General features: G+C 53.7%; 1 protein-coding gene across 2 annotated transcripts in view; it reads right to left on the reverse strand.

Moving 5' to 3' along the window:
* Nucleotides 1-6,254: 6,254 nt before the first annotated feature.
* Nucleotides 6,255-21,106, reverse strand: part of NOTCH1 (notch receptor 1) — a 38,955-nt gene continuing 24,103 nt past the window's right edge. The window contains exons 13-34 of one of the 2 annotated variants that reach the window (XM_084494589.1): nt 20,907-21,099; nt 20,674-20,819; nt 20,411-20,524; nt 19,481-19,600; nt 19,203-19,355; nt 18,609-18,837; nt 18,270-18,471; nt 17,957-18,110; nt 17,498-17,682; nt 17,193-17,325; nt 16,621-16,878; nt 16,408-16,520; nt 15,387-15,958; nt 14,252-14,680; nt 13,324-13,472; nt 12,505-12,721; nt 12,073-12,163; nt 11,633-11,798; nt 10,587-10,882; nt 10,115-10,262; nt 9,915-10,012; nt 6,255-9,571 (exon numbers count right to left, since the gene is read on the reverse strand). In XM_084494589.1, coding sequence (XP_084350715.1) covers nt 8,102-9,571; nt 9,915-10,012; nt 10,115-10,262; nt 10,587-10,882; nt 11,633-11,798; nt 12,073-12,163; nt 12,505-12,721; nt 13,324-13,472; nt 14,252-14,680; nt 15,387-15,958; nt 16,408-16,520; nt 16,621-16,878; nt 17,193-17,325; nt 17,498-17,682; nt 17,957-18,110; nt 18,270-18,471; nt 18,609-18,837; nt 19,203-19,355; nt 19,481-19,600; nt 20,411-20,524; nt 20,674-20,819; nt 20,907-21,099 — 5,636 coding nt within the window. In that variant the 3' untranslated portion in view covers nt 6,255-8,101. The remainder of the gene's footprint in view (nt 9,572-9,914; nt 10,013-10,114; nt 10,263-10,586; nt 10,883-11,632; nt 11,799-12,072; nt 12,164-12,504; nt 12,722-13,323; nt 13,473-14,251; nt 14,681-15,386; nt 15,959-16,407; nt 16,521-16,620; nt 16,879-17,192; nt 17,326-17,497; nt 17,683-17,956; nt 18,111-18,269; nt 18,472-18,608; nt 18,838-19,202; nt 19,356-19,480; nt 19,601-20,410; nt 20,525-20,673; nt 20,820-20,906; nt 21,100-21,106) is intronic. The other variant, XM_084494590.1, reaches the window with a different exon arrangement.

Here is a 21,106-nt window from a genome sequence, read left to right on the forward strand (position 1 = left end):
CACAGCTGCCTGTTGAATTCGTCTCAAGGAATACTTACAGAGGAGTTTTAGTGCTGTGCAATCATTTCTCCTTTACTGACACCAAGGCGAAGATTTTCCAGCTGTGCATGATTACTGCCAACCACGATGACACCAAGAAACCCTGCTCAGTCACCTCCCTCAGTTTCCACACGCTTAGGAAACCCCAGGGACATCTCTAAAGCTGTGCTGGACACCCCCATTTATTGTTTGTCATGTTCTGTGTGTTAGCTTAACTGAAAAACTCCTGTCCCCTCCCTCTAAATAAACTAGCACCTTTATACAACACATTGCAAATTGGGAAGAAAAAAAGGTAATAAAATCACCTGCAGAGATGGTTCCCTCCTGGAAAGCACTAACCTCGCTGAACAGAAGGTCAATATTTACCAAACAGTTCGGTTATTAATACAAGAATTATGTGAGGCCGTTGAGCACAAAGGCCAGCTGTTTTGTAACTTAAATGCCCACTTCCACATTTGATGTTGGCCCCACTCTCGTAATAGCCTGGGCTAGTAATTAGCTAATTAGAGTCAGCATAAAGTTCTGTGTTTAAGTGCTGCCTTGCAACTCCTATAACGAGACCTCTAACATCACGTTACAGAGGTTCAATACGAGGGCATCAGACTCCTTACAGAAGTTAATATTAACAGGTTGCACACTGTACTAGAAGTATGCAGGATTTGAAGAATTAAATAAAACGAACGTGACCGTGTCAGGTAGTTTAAACAGGAGATATCAGCTCCTAGACACTGACCCTCCCTGCCTCCAGTATTAACAGAAAGGCTAATTCGTGTAAGTGAGTAATAATTACATAACTGAAGAACAATCCAACTCTTTGCCTTATCTGGTTTGGAAATTCTTAACTTTCTAAAGGTTTATTAATGGGTAATACAGAGCAGCCTGCCAGACATCAGTCACTACAAACAATGACTGCAGACGGTACTTCCAACCACGTCAAGAAAATTTGGGCCAAAAAGGAAAAAAAAAAAAACAAAACCAAGGAGAGCTGCCCTCAGGACAGGGCCAGCAATAAGCCCCACCTGACAGGCTCTGTGGTTGCGATGGGCTTTAACTCCTCTGTGAGAACCTACCTACATGAAGCAATAATTGGGGGAAATTTGTTTAATACCATCTCCATGTATTTATGCCAAATAAGTTACTCTTAAACAAGAAGACGTATGCAGGTTACAGAGTGCTAACGTTAATTCTTACGTTTGTCTATACGTGTTTGTATGTGTACACATGGTTGTATACAAATGATTGTGCACACAAGTGCCTATACCAAACAACAAATACACTCAGATATTCCTAACAAAAAGGAAAGGAATAAACAGAACAAAGCACTGCAGTGCCACAGACACGGATAGCTGGGATACGCAGCTTGTACAAAACCAGCATTTGGGCCATGGGTTTATTTTTCCCACCGCAGGCAGCTGCACACAGCAGGCAGGTGGATGGGCTGGGGGTGTTTTGTACCTTCAGCAGTGCTGCCTGCTCCCTGCCAGCTTTCCGATAAGCGGGCCCTACAGGTGATAACGCTGTGCTGTGAGAAGAGCCCAAAAACACAGAAAATACGACTTGAAGCTGGCAGAAACCCACAACGCCAGCACCTCCCCGAGCCCCTCGCTCCTACCCCAGCATTTTAGGGCCCGTGCCACCGAGTCAGCGCCAGCCGCCGCCCGCGGAGCGCTCAGCCCTGCGCAATTCGCCTGTAGGGAAACTAAAACCCGCCTCAGCCTGACGAGAAGCGCCTCGCCACGACCGGCACCCGGTAACGACCGCCTCGAGCGGGACCCCGGCGGGCACAGCCCCCTCTCCCGGCCCCGTGCTCCCTTTAAACCTCCCCCTCAGCGGCCTCCCCCTGTACCTGCCGCCAGCCGCTGCCGCCGCCGGAGCCCCCTCAGCGCCGGGCGCCTCCGCCCCCCCTCAGCGCGGCCGCGGCCCCCCCGGCCGCCATCTTGGCACATCCGGCCCCCCGCTTCCGCCGCCGGTGCTGACGTGTCCCGCCGCGCACGCGCGGTGACGCCGAACCGGTTGGCGCGGGGCGGGGCGAGGCGGGGCGCGCGCACGCGCCGGGTTCTGAGGGCGGGAGCGGCTCCGCTAAGCCCCGCCCCGCCGCGCCGTGGCTCGGCGCAAGCGCAACGCGGCTGCGGGGAGGGAGGTCGCGGGTTCGAATCCCGGCTGGGGCGGCTCGCAGCGCGGCCGAGGGGTGCGAAGGGTTTTCGCCGCCCTCAAGCCCCGCTCCGCCTGGTTTTGGCCACGGGGGTCTCCTCCCTTCTCCCTCATGAAGCCCGAGCTGAGCCCGGCCCCTGTGGGCTGGGATTTGCTGTGATCCCCCCTCAGGAGGCTGCGGTGCTGAAGGCGGCCGCCAGGGCGGGATAAAGGGCTGCGGTCGGGCCTCCTCTCGTGGCCTTTTTCCCTCCTGGCTTCCCTTTTTCCCTTCCTCCTGGCCCTCCTCCTTCCCTCCCTCCTTGCCCACACAGCTCCGGCTCTGCCCAGGGTTTCCTCACGCTGCCTCCCGCCCCGAGGCCTGCTGAAGCACCCGAAGGTGTTTTGGGGGAGAAAGAGGCAAATCAAGAAAACGCCTCCCTCCTTCACCTCCTCGAGGTCCCGGCCTCACGGATAACGTGGATTTAATCTGTGAAGCCTGCTTAATTATGCAGAGGGATGTTAATTGTGGGGGTGCGTGGAGGATGGGTGGACAAGCGTCCGAAGTCAGTGGTGTCACAGATGCCAAAGTCCAGCCCTGTGCACGTAGCCACCTCTGTGCTGCATTAAATAAAAGACTTAAAAAAGCACTTTGCAAAAGCATATTCAGTGTTCTTTTATTTCAGATAAGACGGGAGCATAATATCAAACGGCTGTGTGCAAGCCTAGAGATTTTACTCGACTCTCCTTTGTGTTGCAGTGCGGCTCTGAGGGCCCGTTTCATGGGAACACAAAGCGTTTTTGGGGTGGCATTGTTCACGTGTGAGACCGGTCTCTCATTTAGCAGAGTTTGTACACAAGCAGTGGTCGCTGTGCCCATATTGTCGCACTCCACGCCGAACAACAGGCCCTGGAGGGGAAAATACAAATGACCTAAACAAACATCTTAATCAAGGGTCATTATCAGTGCAGGAGCTGTTTCTGCACGCTTGATCATTAAAGCAGGGTAATATCCTCAAAGCTCAGTCCAGGCAGGGGAAGCAGCACTTTGATGCTGGTGTGGGAACCAGAGGCAGTGCTGTGATTTTTAAAGTGCCTTTCATCTCCCTCTTTTGTAGGAACATTCTTATAAACCAGCTTGTCAAATACAATTTCCCTACACAGGCATGAATTGCAGATAAAGCCCTGGTGTCCCCTTGATATCTTCCACAACAGGTGTCATCTGAAGAACTACAATTTTAATTAGCCTGATTGACTTTTTAAATATATACGTATTTTCTAAATACCATCATCAGCTTACACCTGTATCTATAGCTAGATATTTACATTATATATCTAATGTAACCCTATCTAACCCTCTTATAGACACACAATTCAGTACTAATGACGGACCTCACCTTTGCTGTTCTCCTGTTAAATATGTGACTGTAAAGAATTGTCACATGAAGGCATTTAATCCCTTTTTACCACAAAGAGGTAAAAACTAACTTATTTGCTGTACTTCAGCAAACGCAGCCAGCTCTGGACTTGAGTGACATGCTGCAAATATAAAGATATGTTGAAGGGAAGAGGGCAGTACACACCTTTCTGTCCCCCTTCGTCATCTTCCTTGGGGTACAGCAGAAGCGAGACCGACCTTTTGCCATGAAGTTCTGATAATTCTGCCTTCGGCTTGCAGGCAACCGTAAACACAGCACCACCCCAGGGAGCTTCCTATTAAAATGATTTTTCTGAGTTTAGAAACAGGAACAACGTCTAAAGGAGAGTTTCTGTTATGAGTATTGGTAATCTGTATCAGGTTAGCCAACTCGGACAAGCTGAGTTTTATTTACTTACTGGTTTAGTTGCTGTGCTTATTCAGGCTACCCCAACCACATTAACCGATGTGTAATTCGAGAGGCTACACCTTAGATGAATTTGGCTCCTTTTGTGCATTCTTCAGGGGGTGATTTGAGCTGCAGTAACAATTCAGCAATCAGGGTTCGAGCAGCTGTTAGCAACTGTCTGAGCAAACACCAATAGCCTGGAGGTAAAAGCAATACAGAGTAGCAATTTCTAAATGTCCCATCTAATTGAGCAGGAATAATGAAAACAAAGATATTTAAAAAAAAAAAAAAAGCCCTCCAGCATGTAAATAAATAGTTCAGATGCACCCTCATAGCAACAACATGCGTACCATTGGAATAGCTCGGTTCTAATCTTGTTTTATGCAAACACTTCTGAACTCTTCCCTTGGCATGGGATATAATTTTAGTGTTTCTCAGCCTTTTTTACCTGGAATCCTAAAACAACCGTGCACACCACAACCCACTCATCTCTCGGCATCTTCTGTTGACATGAGGGATTGGGATTCAGCTCCTGGCTTCTTTACTGACACAAGGGCTTGAGATTGTGGTCGGACAGCACGAGTTGGTTGGAGGGGGCTGGAGAAATGCAAAGCCTCCTGGATAGAGAGTTTGTGGGAAAGCCCTAAGTGTGTGGGGAGAAAAACTTTCTCTGTGGAAGCCTTCTCTGACTTCTAGTTTGAATTATTTTGTGGCCAATTTATTAGTATATATTCACGTGCCAATGCAGACCATTTCCTTTGGCCCCTTTCAGCAACATTTGCTGCATTTAGCCTTCTCTTCCCTCGTGACATCCCCCTGACTGACCCTCACAGATTCCACAGGCTGTGCAGCCACCTCACTTCTTTAAACGAGCCACGTTTTCAGCTGCCTCTCATGATGCCACTTTTTGCATATCCTTATAGCCCCTTTTCATACCTGTTCCAGGCCAAATTCCTGCCTTGACCACGAGAGACCAGAGCGTTACATGCAGACAGGAGCAGGGGCAGGAGAAAGTCTCACTAATGCCTCATGGGCCCTGGTCTCGCTGCCAACCCCAAGGCCTGCCACGCTTGCTGATGGCTAAGGACACGAACTCTGGGATGTGTATCCCAGATCGCACCCCTTAAATCCAAAATTCACTGGTGCTGGATGGTGTGTAAAATGCTGTGGGGTGCCTGGGACTGGCAAAGAAACCCAAGCTCACTGAAGCCTGCATTGGTACGGATAGATGCTGGGGGCACGAGCAGTTGCTGCAGCAGCTGGTGTAGCTTCTGCAGTCTGGCAGGGGACACTAGGGCAAAAAGGGGTCTGCTAGGACTTCTGACCTGCTGTACAGCAAATGTCTGAAGGCCCTGAATCCATCTGGGGCTGGGCATTTGGTACGTGTACACACATGCCCGCTTCCTCCCCGGCTGCCGAGTGGAAAATACCAGCAGCATTCCAGGGGTACCGGGCTTATCTGCTTTGGGAGGAGGGCTGCGGCTCGGCTATTTATGTCCGGGTATTTGGGGATGTTGCAGTTGCATTTGGAATACAGACTCCCTGGGGGAAAGAGAAAAGATTGAAATAAATTGCCTTAAAGATCCGAGTGCAGGAAGCTCAGCGTTACTGCGTGACGGGCTTCGTGCACTGAGCGCAGGACTCGTGCTCTGGTGCTGCTTCCCCTCAGCCAAGTCTTCAGATGCCTCCAGTCTGTGTCTGTGCAAGCAACCACATTTGAGAGCTCAGCCACATGCTCAGCTGTGTGTGAAGTAGGAAGCACGATACGTAATTCTTATCACCACTCCTAGAGGGATGTGTTTCTAGAGACCCCAAATAATTAAAGGCATGTGGCCGTGCTTTACCCTTCTCCCATCAGCTGGAGAGTTATCCTGAAAATCTGCTGCTAGCCATCAGGAGACAATGATTTTAAGTGACGGAGAGTGCTTGGCATGCACGTGAAGATACATGAAACATTTTCAGTGTTAGCCCTTTGGGATCCTGACCTAATGGCAGAGGCAGCAGCAGCACTGCAAAGGATCTGGAGGCCAAGTGCCTCGCAGAGCCCCTCCTGCCCTGCTCACACCACACTTCACACATCCACCAGAGTTTGGCACGAGATGAGAAAATTTCATTGACCAAAGGCCCTCTCTGAGCTGTAACTTGGAGAACAACATCAGGAAAGTGCCAGTTCTTTGTGCCGAGACAGCCCTGCGGTACTGAAGGACAGCGGGTATCAAGCCCAGATTTCAGTCGATTCGTAACAAAAACACTAAGTTCCAGTTTTAGTAAAATCTAGATGCTGAGAAGCACCATTTATTGCAAATCAGTTAACCAAAAAAAAATACATCATTTTTGCAAACTACAACTTTGCATGTAGATAACTTTATTACAGAAGATATCTTTTCTTAAACTACACTCTAGTTTATAAAACATAGGAAGATTCAACACCACGTGATGTTTTATCACTCATTTTAGGGATGTCACAATAACAGTGGTCTGAAATGTTACTAAGATGAGTGCTCAACAAAGCTTTGTGCCTTGAGAAATATCAGTTTTATTTGGCGTTCTAATAAAAAGGAAGGAGGAAAAGGAACCCATTTCTTAGGTTTTCTGGATTAACTGCACTCTATTTGCCTGTCCCATACACGTGTCTAGTCGGAGGGTGTCTGCTTACCTTCGCACCCGAGCGAGTGATATTCCAACACCTCTATAAGGTGATATATTTATGATATATTTAAGACTTGCTCATTTAGATTTTTGAAACAAAATCCACCTTTTCTTTAAAAAAAAAACATATTTACAAACATTAAATCTGCCACAGGCTTATACTATATTTTACATGATACACAGACCGAGTGCACATCAATATCAAAAAAGATGCATCACTCCAGACTAACAAGAACAAAATGTTAACGTTTCAGAGCACAGGCTCAGCTGTGCTGTCCTCGCCCCCTGCTTCGACAGCCCGGCGTCCCGCGACACCCGGCCGTGCCCCTCGCCCAAAACCCAGCCAGGGAGCCGGGGGCACGGGCGAGCACGGGGTGGTGGCAGCGCTGTAATGCTTGGGAGTCTCGCTCAGGTTGTCTGCATTAATCGACACGCCTTCTTTAAAACAGGCAGGCCATCCTTAAAATAAGGATGCGGTTTACAAGTTTATATTGGCATTTATTTCTTAAACAGTTCCTCAAATGCAAACTCAACAACATCAACAAGAAAAGAAAACACAGTAAAGATATTCAAAGTAAAATTAAGTCTCCTTTGTGTATAAACTCCACAGCTATGGGTTTGGTATACACTCCATAGTTATGGGTTTGCTGTCTTAGAAAGTTTGGCAGATACTCTTCTTTTTGGTGGGGAACAGTGTTCGTGTTATGTAAGGTTGTTTGTTTGTTTTGTTTTTAAGCCTAGATCCTGTTCTTACAGGTCCATAATCCTGATTTATTTATTTTTTTTTTTAGATCATAAAAATCATTTAAATATATTTTTATATATATATATAAAAAGAGAGAGAACAAAAATTTCTATTACCAAGGCAAATATACAACTATATAATACTGAAATTTAAACAAAGATTCATGACTGGTACCATAAAATGTCCTCTCAGATATAACAGCAAAGGAAACATTTTAAAGTACATTTTAAAAATCTGTCCATGCTTAAATTTTCTTCCCCAAAAGGAGTGGTATTTTTAGTCAATTCTTTTCTTTTTTACATCTCTTTCTGACTTGAAAGAGAAAAAAAATAAATTAATGGCATTTCAGAATCCCGAATGGTTGCTTATAGCTTTACATAAACATTTTCTCTCAAAACAGCACAATGAACCCCCCAATCAAAAGAGAATGTCCTATAAAAACCTAATTTCTTGATTTCTTGAAACACAACTGGTGTCTCACATTGAGTTCTTAACAATAGAACATATAAATAAAAAGGCAGTGTTTCCATGTAAAATAAAAAGTACATAAATAAATACTAAAAAAAAAAAAAAAGAATTAATTTGTCTTTTTATTCTCGTATAAAAACATATTTAAAAAGGATCCTTTAATAAAAGCATCCAACGTCCTGTTAAGAAAAAAAAAAGATCTCTCTCCAGCTCCCCCCGCGCCGCAGCGTCTCTGAAAGCCGGCGTCTCACTTGAAGGCTTCGGGGATGTGTCCCAGCTGCGACTGCATGCTGGTCGGGGGGCTGGAGATGCCCTCGGACCAGTCGGACACGTTGGAGTGAGGAGAGGAGCTCGACCACTGGTCCGGAGACTCCGGAGAGGGCGTTAGGAAGGGGTGGTCGGGCACCTGGAGCTGGTGGCTGGGGGTGTTGTCCAAGGGGGAGGAATAACTGTGCTGGGAGGGCGGCGTGAGGAACTGCGTGGTGGTCATGGGCTGCGCGAGGGAGGACGGCAGGGAGGTGGGCAGCAGCTGGGAATCTTGCGGCAGGATGGTGTGCACCGCCATGGTGCTGCCGCTCACCGGCTGCAGCTCGGGCTGGCTCAGCTCGGTACCGAGGAAATTTTGGCCCAGGTGGCCGCTGGCGTTGGAGCCGGCGCTGTGATGCTGCTGCGGCTGCTGCGGCGGCGGCGGCTGCGCGGGTTGCTGCGGGGGCTGCTGCGGCTGCATGCCGGGCTGCTGCAGCTGCTGCTGCTGGAGCTGCTGGAGCTGCTGGCTCTGCATCAGGTGAGGCTGGGAGGCCAGCCGGGTGTTGGGCATGGCCTGGTAGCTCATCATCTGCGACAAGCTGGTGGTGGGCAAGCCGTTGTGCAGGGAGGTCATCATGCCGTGCTGCAGGTTCTGCGTCTGCTGGTGCGTCCCCGGCTGCATGTTGCCCCGCAGGGGGTTGTACTGGTTCTGCACCATGCCCGTCTGCAGCCTGCTCAGCCAGTCGCACTGCCCGTTCAGGCCGGCGGCTCCGCCGACGGAGAAATTCATCGGGGCGTTGCTCATGGCTGTGCTGGGGCTGGAGACGGGGAGGTGCGAGAGACGCGGCGGCACCGAGTCGAAGGCCATCCTGCTGGAGTTTCCCATGGCCATATCCTGCTTCCCCGCCATGTTGAGGTGGTTGATGCTCATGTGGGCGTCGGGCATGCCTGGCAGGTGGTTCAGAGGCATGGAGGGGGACTGCTGAAACGGAGAGGTCATCAGCGGAGGAGAGGCGACATCTGACAGGTACCCGTGGGGCGACTCCAGGGAGTCCACGGGGGACAGCACGCTGGAGTTGTCGAGCAGGCAGCCTTTCCCATCTTGCGATTTTTTCCTCCGGGCTTTCAGGTCTTTGGCATCCTTGCCGTTGCAGCTCAGGCCCTTGGTACTCGGCTTCCTGGCCTTCTTGCCCTGGACGGCGGGTTTCAGGTTGCCGATGTAGCTGTTGGGGGAGCAGAGCGGTGGGGACAGGGTGGGTGCCCCCAGGGGGCCGTTGTGCAGCGGAGGGCTCCGCACCAGGTTGTACTCGTCCAGCAGCCTGACGATGTCGTGGTGCATGCGCTCCTGCGCGATGTCCCGCGGCAGCCGGTCCATGTGGTCCGTGATGTCGCGGTTCGCAAAATGGTCCAGGAGGACTTTGGCCGTTTCGTAGCTCCCCTCTCTGGCCGCGAGGAACAGCGGGGTCTCCTCCTAGGAACCCAGCAGAGACGATTAGGTTTGCGTTCAGATTCTCCTGGCTAACGCTTCCCTGAGCTCCATGTGGCTGGGTGCAGAGGCTGTAACTGCCCCTCCTCTGCTGAGGCTTTGCTGCTGCCCGTTTTTATGCTGCTGAGCCACAGCATTGTACAGATACCAGACCAGGAGCCCCACGATTGCCCCAGAACACGCAGGGAGATGGCCACACTAACACTACATCAACCCCCTTACCAAGCACTGCACATCAGCATCACCCGCAACACCAAATCCCGCATTGCTTCCTCGAGCTGAGCACCACTCCTCGAGTCACAGCAGAACAACACAGTGAGCCCCCTACCTTATTGTTCTGCATGTCCTTGTTGGCTCCGTTCTTCAGAAGGACGACTGCAGCCTCAATGTTATTCACGGCCGCTGCCCAGTGCAGTGCTGACTTGCCTGCAGAGGAAGGCCAGGAAACACACCGAGCGTTAGCGAGAGGGAAGGGGACCAGAAAACAGCCCGTTTTCTTCGAGACTGTGTTTTGTTTGCCTGCAGTACCTAGATCATCCACGGCGTTGACGTCTGCGTGGCAGTTGATGAGATCCTCCAGCATGCCCTCCACAGCCAGGCGAGCAGCCAGGATCAGAGGGGTGGTCCCATCGTGCATGCGGGCATCCAGATCGGTCGCCCTGTTCCTAATGAGGATCTGCCGGGACCGGGATGGAAGCACGGGAAGCACAAACGTCAGGCGGGACAGACAGCAGAGACACCCACGGCTCAGAACCCAAAACCCCCTTTTCCCATGGGTTGGTCCCTCCCATTCCATCCCCTCCCCGCCCTGGCTGCACATCAGGAGGGCAGCCCAGGATCGCTGCCTCGTGGGATTAGGGTGGCTCTGGTTATCCAGACTTCCACCACCTTGCTGGGGCAAACTGGTGACACTGGGATAAGATCCCAGCATGCCTGACCCAACGTGCAGCACGAGTACTTTCCGCAGAAACCCGCTGGTGGAGGTGAAGGGATTGGTTACCTGGAAGACTCCTTGGGCATCGGCGGAGACGGCCGCGTGGAGAGGCGTCCTGCCCATGTTGTCCTGGATGTTTGCATCGGCGCTGGCTTCCAGGAGGCGCTTGGCAGCGTCGGAGCGGGAGTAGCGGGCGGCCAGGTGCAGGGCGGTCTCGCCCGTGCGGTCGGTCTGATTGTGCAGGCTGGCACCTTGGTAAATGAAGTCCGAGATGACGGCGGGGGCATCGTCCTCCTCTTCGCTGTTGCCAGTCTCCAGCCCGCCTCCGCTGCACGAGGCGATCATGAGGGGGGTGAAGCCATCTGGAAAGCACAGGGGGAAAAAAAAGATTTATTTTTTGTACCTTTCCGTAATGCGGGCGGCTCAGTGAGATGTTCTGCCTGCAATAGATGCTTATTCTCATGGGTGAGTAAAGACCGAGTTCCTGACTGGCTCTGCACATCAAACATGAATATCCTTCCTCTGATATGGATGTGAAATTCCTTAGTGGTTATCTCACCGCTCGCTGGTTTTCCTGTTTCATCTGCTAGCCTGCACACTGCAACGTGCAAGGTGCAATTTCTATGGGAGGTTGCTCAAAGCAAACTTTAGCGCCCTGCAGCGCAGCCTTAAATATTTTCAGTATTTGAGAAGACAGTTTCACAGAGGCGAGGAAGACCAAATGTTTGAAATCGTTTAAAAGTCTAGTAACTATTATCAGAGTTAAAAACCTGAAAAGAAAACTGTTAAATGTGCAGTTTGGTGGGAGGAGAGGAATCTCGGAGTGGCAGGGAGGGAAGCTGGAGGATTTAATAGGCACTTTTCCTCTATCCTCTGGTTTCCCTCTCTGTGATCGAATAAAGAGATCGTACGGAAAGCAAAATTTGGCAGGGTGTCTCTCATGCAGAACAGCAATCGTGCGATGCAGAGCAGTGAGCAGTGACTGTGACACGGGGCTGAGAGGGCAGGGACAGGAGCATTAGGAACAGAGCTGGGCAGGTCTGCCTGGGACTGCCCATCTGCAGGCAGTCAACGAGGATTTTGGATTAGCCACGGTGAGGAATCCGCCTTACCGGGACCTCTCACGTTGACGTCCATGCAGTCTGCATCGATTTCACCCTGCGGTGGAGTAGGTGCCATGGAGGATATGCGGAGGTCGGCGGCATCCAGGTGCTGTTGGGTCCACTGCCTGTGGTCCGTCTGATCATCTGAATCAGGCAGCATCGCCTGCTCCTCGAACTGAGGGAGGACAAAAGGGGATGAGCACCACGAGAAACACACAAAAAACACACGAGGGGGGAGCTGAACGGCAACACGGAAAATTCTGCAAGCCACAAAGGTGGGTTTGCCATCCAAGCAGGTTTGGAAAGCAGCTTTTGGAAGAGGTGAGCAGCACAGACAGGGCCCTGAAGGGGAATCTGTTCTGCTGCTTTCCCAGTGCTCTGCCCCTCTGTGCCACAGCCGAGCGAGTGACTGCTTGCAGCACAGCAAGGAAATCCTGCAGGTAGCTTACCCTGAACTTCTTCGTGTCCAAGGTCTCCTCATCACCCCACTCATTTTGGTTGTCATCCATCAGTGTGCCATCTGAAGCATTTTTGAGGGGTCTTGAAAAATAAAACCATGCAAAAACTCAGCTCCTGATACATGACGGGCTGTGCTTATTTATACACACGCACAGAAGGATCAACAAGAAGATTTTCAGCAAGTTCCCCTCAAGGCGCCTTTCATATTTTACCAAGCGCAAATGGATCAAGAATCATTTAAAAACCTCCTCCGCACTAGAACGTGGTTTTCCTCATGCAGAACAACACGAAACCCGATTTTTCTCCTCCCAACTAGGATGCTAGGATGCACTAGAGAACAAAACTCTGATGGGATCCCTCAGAAGAGCCCCCAGACAGCCCCACTCCGCTGTGGTTAAGAGGCTAACACGCAAATTACTCACTTCAGTCCAACAGAATCCTCCCCAAGCGGCTCTCGTCGCTTCTTCTTGCTCGACTCTGTCACTTTGAAGCCCTCTGGGAACCAAAGCTGCCCATGCTCCCTGCGCCGCTTACGAGATACCAGTACTCCCACTCCAATGAAAGCAAGCAAGACCAGCACAGCTACCACCACGTACATAGGATAGAGCTGGGAGTTCCTCGTGGGCTCGGCCGTTTCACCTGAAAAACAGTGGGGCACAAGGAGACGCTGAGACATTAAGCTGCATAGCAAACCAGTGACAGAGTGGAAATGAAGCAAAATTAGTTAATAAAGGTACCGAAGGCTGATCTAAATCAGCCCCCCCCAAAATAAGGTCATTTTATACGCTATTAATCAGAATTGCAAACTATCGGCAAATTCTCCGCTGCACAAGCCAGCCTGCATCAGGAGACAGCTTTACTTTTTTCTCCTTTAAGGAAAAGGATTAGCAAACTTCAAATCATTGCGCTCGCATTGAGCTGTTAAGACAAAAGGATTTAGGGGGGATTTTCAAGATACAAACTTCAACTCCTTGCATGTCACTGATTGATTGGAGCCGGTTGGGCTGTGCTTTTTTTAAAACTTTTATAGTGATAATGATTTTGAAATAAACCAGGAATAAGCAAAAATAAACAGGTTTTTTTTTGCATCATTTTTTAAAACAGACTTAAAAAACAAGGTGCAAGGTTTCAAAACCAGGCTGTGCTCAGCTGTGGCATCTGAGCTGGCCAACAGAGAACGAAATAGGGATGAGACTGGGAGGTTTCAGCGCTCTCTCCCCCAGCCGCCCAGCCCTGCTTACTTTTAACGGCTTCTATTTTGTAGGGTATGTTCAGGTTGCCAAGGGAGGCCAAGGCACCCAGGAACGCCGCCACGTCGGTTGCACTCTGGAAGCACTGGGAAGACGACTGGATGCACTGACGGTTATCAATTTCCAAGTAGACGATGGATCTGCGAGAAGGGTCAATGAGAAATGAGGTGCGAAGATCACACCGAAAGGCAGGCAAGACCCGTCTCCCTCCCCTCCTTAACCCCCCATCAGTGGGAATTAGGAGGTGGGAACCCATTTCCTCGCTTCTCCGTGGCTTCCCTGAGCTCACACTGGTGGTCTATTGGATTTATCTCATTGAACATGACAAAGCCTGGCTCCTTATCCACAGGAATGCGGGGGAGTCTCTGCTTCGCAGTGCTTTAAGAGTACCCAGACACCAGAGTGTCTTAAATCACGCTGCCTGGGAGCCTTAAAACCTTTCAGATCAGTTTCGCTGCTCGAACTCCTTTGCTTTTGGTGACTTTTGATTGAGCCCACAGAGAGGGAGAAGGTTAGATCTATATGTTTATACCAGAGGTCTCCAAACACAGTTTGCAGCGATTGAGCTTTACAACAAAGCTCTAGGAAGCATTTCCCAGGGAGAAACTGAGGCTTAGCTTAATGACTTCCTGCAGTCAGACAGACGGTCAGGCCAGCCTCGGCTTCCAGGTCCCACCCAGCCCAGCCCGGCTCCCAACAATGCACAAGACTCCTTCAACCGTGAGAGTCGGCGCAGCATTGTGTCAGCGATTCCTGAGCGATCGCTCGCTTTTCCCACACGAGAGCAAAATCCGGTTTCTATTCACACAGAAAGCAACGTCTAAATACAATTATCTGCCCTACATCCTCTTCTTTATGGCGTGTTACTATTATCAACACATAAAAAAAATGCAAAAGGAACCCGCTTGCTGCCCCTTACCCTCTGATGTCCATCTGGTCGAGCTCTCTCTTCTGCCTCCTGCCAGCCCGGGAGTAGAGGCTGGTCTTTACTTTGTTGATGACAGCACTGGACATATCGGACCAGTCCTCTGTTGACCTCTTGATGTAATGCTTCTTCAGCTCCTCCTCGTTGCCGTAGTAGGGGAAGATCATGTACTCCCCCTTGGAGTTCTTCTTGAAGACCACGTTGGTGTGCAGCACGCGGCTCAGCTCCCGCAGGAAATTGAAGGAGTTGTTCTTCAGGTTCTCGGGGGTGATCAGCACCACCACCACCAGGGTGCCGTCCGCAAGCTTCTCCGGCATATTGTTTGCACAGTCCAGACCATCCCATTCGCACTCAAAATTATTGCAGCCCTGGTCGCAGTGACCATCTGAGAAGTGGTCCTTGCAGTACTGGTCATACAGGGGGCTGGGCAGGAGAAAAAGGAAGGCAGAAGAATGAATTAGGCTAAGTATTGTGCATAGTACCTGCCTGCTAAGAAAATAATCTGTGCTTCACAAAGACCTCTGTTTTGGGTCAATACTCTTTATCCTAACGAACATGAAAGCGATTTACACAGAAGGGATCTGTTCCATGCAGGACTGCAAAGCATTCACATCTGGGGTGAAAGGCAGCAGCTGTGAAATTGTTAAGTCACGATTTAGATGCCAGAAAGCGGGGACAAATTGCAGTGACTCAGAAAAGACATGGGGACATGGAATAGTTACTTAGACCAGAATTTGTCCAGAAACCTGGGATTAAGTTCCTGCTGTTGCCAAAGACAACATTTGGTAAATGCCTGGACCTTCGTACCATGTTTTGTGGTTGGTCTTCCATCCGAGCTCTTACTACACTGAAACTCCCTGTGTCACTACTGCGAGCTGCAAAATGCACTTTTGTGGCACGACACAGACCAGGGCAGAGAAGCCAAACACAGAAAGCTTCAAAGGATACACAAAACACTGTAAGACCACGGGGAAACGTGATCGCTTGAGATGCAGCCCCATGTGCAGGAGAAGAGAATGAAGAGAGCCAACAACAGCTCCGCACTGAGCAGCTTGAGCAGATACAACCCGAAGATCTGAGAGATTGAGGCTTTAAATCAAGAGGGTCAACGAGCAGGAGGGGCACTTACTTGCACTGCCCTTCGTACTTCTGGCAGTCGAACCCATCGTACAGGCAGCCCGCGTTGTTGCACTGGGAGTCGCACTTGCCGTCGTTGAAGTACTTCCAGCACTGCAGCGACTGCGAGCAGTTCTTCCAGGGGTCGTTGAAGTTGAGGGAGCAGTCGCCCCCGTCCCAGCCGCAGGCGTGGTTGTTGCACTTGCCGTCGCAGATCTTGTTGCCGGCATAGCCGGCGCAAACCGCGATCTCGCACTTCTCCTCGATTTTGGGTGGGATGATGTCCTGCCCGAAGCCACCTTGGAAATCGAAGTCGAGGATGTGGCAGTTGAGGCCGTTGAAGTTGGCGGGGCAGTTGCAGTGGTAATAGGGGGGAGCGTCGCTGAGGAACTCGCAGGTGCCCCCGTTGTAGCAGGGGTTGGAGGTGCAGGGGCTGCTGGCCGGGTACTGGCACTCGGGCCCCGTGAAGGCCGGCGCACACATGCACTTGGAGCTCTTGTGGATGGAGATGCAGGTGCCGCCGTTCAGGCAGTGCAAATTCCCGCAGGTTCGGGAGTCGTTCTCGCAGGTGGCACCCACGAAGCCCTGGGGAGGTGATGGCACAGAGGGAGTGAGAATAAAGCGATGCTGTCCCGTGTCCTACACCATGTCTGTGTAGGGAAACTGAGCACAAACCCAGGGGTGATCAGATAGACCCGGCCAGGGCACGGCGCTGGTGCTTCCCCTGAAACTAGTGATGGGCAAGGATAATCTAGGATGTGAACCCCGTTAGAGCATCCCCCTGAAAATGAAGGGAGCTCTTCTCCATAGCTGCCTGCTCCACCTTTATGTGGTGCAAATCATCATCCACCAACGAGATGGCAAGGAGCCTGTCCTACAGAGCTGGGCATCACAGGGTGAGCCCCCTCCTCCTCCCTGACAGGCACCACATCCCCTTGGGGACGAGGAAAGTATGGATACATGGATATTCCCCTTCTCTGCGACCTGCAGGGCCCATACAACATGCTCGGAGCTGGAGAGCAGCAGGCACCTACCGGGGGGCACTTGCAGATGAAGCCACGGCCGGTGTTGCTGGCCACGGCGCACGTCCCCCCATTCCTGCAGGGCTTCCCCTTGCAGCCGTCCACCACAGTGTCGCAGCGACGCCCTGCAGAGGGAGAGAGGAGGGTGTAAGGGGGCGCGGGGAGGCGTGCGAGGTGCTCGGGGCGGCCAGGCACCGCAGGGAGCGGCAAGGAGGCGGCGCTCACCTGCGTAGCCAGGCCGGCACTCGCATTTGTAGTCATTGACCCGCTGCACGCAGTTCTGGGTGCCGCGCGCGTCGCAGGGGTTGGACAGGCACTCGTTGACGTCTCCCTCGCAGCGCTCCCCTACAAAGCCAGGGGGGCAGATGCAGCTGTAGCCACCTACCCGATCCGTGCACTTGCCATTGTTAAAGCACTTGGGCCCCAGGGTGACAGGATCAAAGAAAGGGCTGCAGTCATCCACATTGATCTCACAGTGCACCCCTAGAGAAATGGGGGAACAACCCACACAGCTCATCAAACAGTATCGGGGTGCCCGGTGGTCCCTCGTGCGAACCTTCCCTGCACAGGGGCTGAGCCTGACCAACTCAATGGCAGTCTGAGCCACCGCTCTGGCGGGAAGCACGCAGCACCGTGCAGCTCGTGTCCAAGGTTGCGTGGCCTTGATGGCTAAGCTCGCGAGCAAACACAATCCTCTATCAGTGCGTTTGCTTCTGCTAGCCTGAGCAGCTAATGAGCAGATACCGAGGATATCTGCATTCAACCCGCTAATGCCCCAGCCTGGGGAATTAATTTACCTTGGGTTCCTCTGGGGCAGGAGCATTTGTAGGTATTGATGAGATCGATGCAGGTTCCTCCGTTCTGGCACGGGTGGGACAAGCACTCATTGATCTCCTCCGAGCAGTTAACTCCATGATAACCAGCCACGCACTACAAGGAGGGAAGAGGGGAGCTGTCAGAGATGTTCACCCCATTGCCACACAGATACACAAACAGCTGCTCTATTCCTGCCCCTGGAGCTACCACAACCCCCAGAAAGGGCCCAACGCAGCCCTCGCTGCCCTCACCCTGCCCCATGGCACTGCGTGAGGCCAGCACCCACCTCGCAGGAGTAGCCTCCCAGGTAATCCGTGCAGGTGGCTCCGTTCTGGCAGGGGTTTGGGGAGCACTCGTCCACCTGCTCCTCGCAGTAGCTGCCGGTGTAGCCGGCCTGGCAGCGGCAGAAGTGAGTGTTGCCGGTGTCCACGCAGAGCCCCGAGTTCCTGCAGAGGTGTGCGACGTCGATACCTGCCGGGGAGAGCACCGAGAGACACGGGGACCTCAGTGACACCCAGGGCCAAGTCCTGGCCACCCTTGGCACTGTGTCCCACCAGGAAATGCAGCCCCAGGGCGGTGGGTGCACAGGACAGCAAACCCTGAGATCACTCTGTGCTGTGCAAAGGTCCCCACCGAGAGACCTGAGCGTGGTCCCCACTGAGAGACCCCACCTGGAGCCCAGCACGGGAGATCTGGGGGACCCTCCAGCCCTGTGAGACCCTACATGGCTGGGACAGGGACACACCTTGCTGCTTTGCAGCCACCTCGCAGGAGACGCTAGGGACGTCGCAGTAGAGCCCGGTCCAGCCGCTGTTGCACTCGCAGCGGTACAGGTTGTTGGTCTGCCAGCACTTCCCCCCGTTCTTGCAGGGCGAGGAGTCGCACCAGCGCACCAGGTTCTGGAAGGGGAGAGCAAGGGATGGAGTCAGGACCCCGCAGGGCTTCTACGGGACACAGACTGAGCCCTGCACCCAGAGCAGTGACCCCCGAAATCCCCCGGGTTGGCATGGACTGACAGGACCATGGGCAGTGCCCACGACCTCCCAAGCCTCCTCTACCTGGCAGTTGAGCCCGGTGTATCCCTGGGGACACGTGCACTTGTACGTCCCGTAGCTGTCCTGGCAGGTGCCCCCGTTGAGGCAGGGCTTGGAGTCGCACTCGTTGATGTTGTGCTCGCAGTAGCTGCCCGTGAAGCCGGCCGGGCAGAGGCAGGTGAACGTGTTGATGCCATCCACGCAGGTCCCACCGTTGAAGCAGGAGCTGGGAACACAAACACCGCATCCATGTGAACCAGCGCCGCTGGCTGACGTGACCCCAGCCCCAAAGCCCCCCACGGACCCACGGGGCTCGTAAGGGACCCTAGGGCAGCGCGGGGACCCCCTCGCACGAGGCAGTACCTCTCGGTGCAGTCGGGAGTGTTGTTCTCGCAGTGGATGCCGCTGAAGCCGGAGGGGCAGGTGCAGGTGTAGCTGTTGACGCAGTCGGTGCAGTTGGCACCGTTCTTGCAGGGGTTGCTGGCGCACTCGTTGATGTCCTCCTCGCACTTGGGGCCGCGGAAGCCGGCCAGGCACTCGCAGAAGAAGGTGCCCACGCTGTCCGAGCAGGAGCCACCGTTGTGGCACGGATCTGGATGGCAGAAGTCATGCATGTTACGATGCAGTGGGTCCAGCCCTGGTGTTACCCACACACACGTCCCCCCACCACGCCGAGCGATGGGACAGAGGCCAGCCCAGCCCCAGCTGGGGACTGGGAACGCGGAGGGCACGTGGGACACGTTTGCTCACTGCCTGCACGTCACCGTCCCCCCCAGCCTCCTTCCTGCCAGCTCCCACCTGGCCCGGATTGACGCAGCTCCATCGGGACGGGATGGAGACGTTCCCAAAGGAACGGGGCCGACCCAGACCCACACGGGGCGGCTGACCCCAGCCCCAGGAGTACGGGGAAAGCCTGGGGCTAAAACCACGACGCCGGGGGGCTCCCCTTGCTCTTACTGGGCTGGCAGTCGTCAATGTCGGTGTCGCAGTTGCGGCCGGCGAAGCCCGCCCTGCAGAGGCAGCGGTAGCTGCCGTTGGTGTTCTGGCACGTGGCCCCGTTGCGGCAGGGGCTCTTCACGCACTCGTTGATGTCGATCTCGCACGTCTGACCTGCGGACACAGCGGGTTGGGTACCCTGAGCCGGGGGTGCTGCTGGACATCCCCGGGGATGGGTGCCTCGCCCCGAGCGCCCGCCGCAGCCCGCAGCAGGGCAGCGCCCTCGCAGCAGCGCCCACCTTGCCAGCCGGGCGGGCAGCTGCAGGAGAAGCTCTCGTAGTCCTCCGACTCCCGGCACTCGCCGCCGTTCTTGCAGGGGCCACCGGCACACGGGGCCAGCACGTCCTCGCAGGTGGCTCCTGTGCAGGCACAAGTGGCTTCTGACTGCCCCCTCCCAAATAACGGGTAGCCCAAGTCCCCATGGTCCCTGTTCACCCCCCCCGGGGATGCTGCCAGCCCTGGGTGCCCCCATCCCACCCTTGGGCTGCCTCCTCCGTCCCCGAGCCCTTTGTGACCCCTGGCCCCCCAGGAGCCTTTTTAAACACTTGAAATCTGGGCTTCGTTAAAGGGCCACTCGTTTCCTTTGGAAGGGAAGCGCTGCTTGGGGTGGCTTTCCCCCTTACGCTCCCCCCCTCTCTCAGCTGCTTTTCCTGTTTACGTCCAGCCAAGGGACACGTTCCCTCCGAACCCTTATCTTCCCTGTCAGCCAGTATCTCCCGAACTGGCCTTTGCTATTTTCCAGAGCCTTCCACTCCCCGCCTGCCCCTTTCCACCCCCCCCGGGGGTTTCTATGGCCACTGCCGAAGGCAGGAAACGGCTCAGAGCTTCCTGCAATTGTGCTCCAGCGGCCGCTCTGCGCGAGCGGAAGCGGGAGGACGGCAAACAGGAATCGGCTCAGCAGAAACCCCCCGGCCCCCGGCCTCGCCTCGCTTTTTCCAGCAGGGGCACCGGGGCGAGCGAGCAAACGGGGCCCCCCCTGGCAGCGGGGAGGGCTCCCGGTGGTGATGCTGAGCCCCTGCCACCACCTCGGTGCCTAAAAGGAGGAGGAGGAGGGAGGAGGAAGCTCTGCCCGGCTGCTTCCCGAAGCTCCTCGGTGTTTCCTCCAGCTGTGCCGTGGCACGGGGAGGTGGAGATGTGAGCAGGGGGGGCGCGGGGTGCTGCCCCCTCACCTGTGTAGGGCAGGAGGCAGTTGCAGGTGTAGCCGGCCACGTCGTCGATGCAGGTGCCCTGATTCAGGCAGGGGTTGGAAGCACACTCGTTGATGTTGGTCTGGCAGTTGGGTCCTAGGGAGAAAAACAGAAATGCAGGTGCAAAACTGGCCCTGACAGAGGCGTGCTCGTGGGAGGAGGGGAGCCTCCTGCTGTCGGCTCAAGCTGGGGGAGCCCAGTGACATCTCCCAGGGCTCCCACCCCTGTCCCAAACACGTCCTTACCGCTGAACCCTTCCCTGCAGGTGCAGATGTAGCCGCTGGTCATGTCCTTGCAGGTGCCACCGTTCATGCAGGGGTTGGATTCACACTCGTTATTGTTGATGTCGCAGTTTGTCCCGCTCCAGCCCGGGTCGCAATCGCACCGGTAACTTTGGGGAAGAATTAAGAGTGTAAAGCTGGGGATCTGGCCTGACCCAACGTTGCTGGTCCCAGCAGCCCCCGTGCCCCCAGCCTACCCGTTCAGCCCGTCGTGGCATCTCCCGTGGATGCAGGGGTTGCTGTTGCACTCGTTCACTTCGGACAGGCACTTGGGGTCGTGGAAACCCTCGGGGCAGAGGCAAGTGAAGCCGTTGATGCCGTCCTTGCAGGTGCCCCCGTTGTGGCAGGGGTTGCTGGCGCACTCGTCGATGTTGATGTTGCACATGCGCCCTGGGAA

Source organism: Aythya ferina (genome assembly GCF_964211825.1).
Source record: "Aythya ferina genome assembly, chromosome: 20".
NCBI lineage: Eukaryota > Metazoa > Chordata > Aves > Anseriformes > Anatidae > Aythya > Aythya ferina.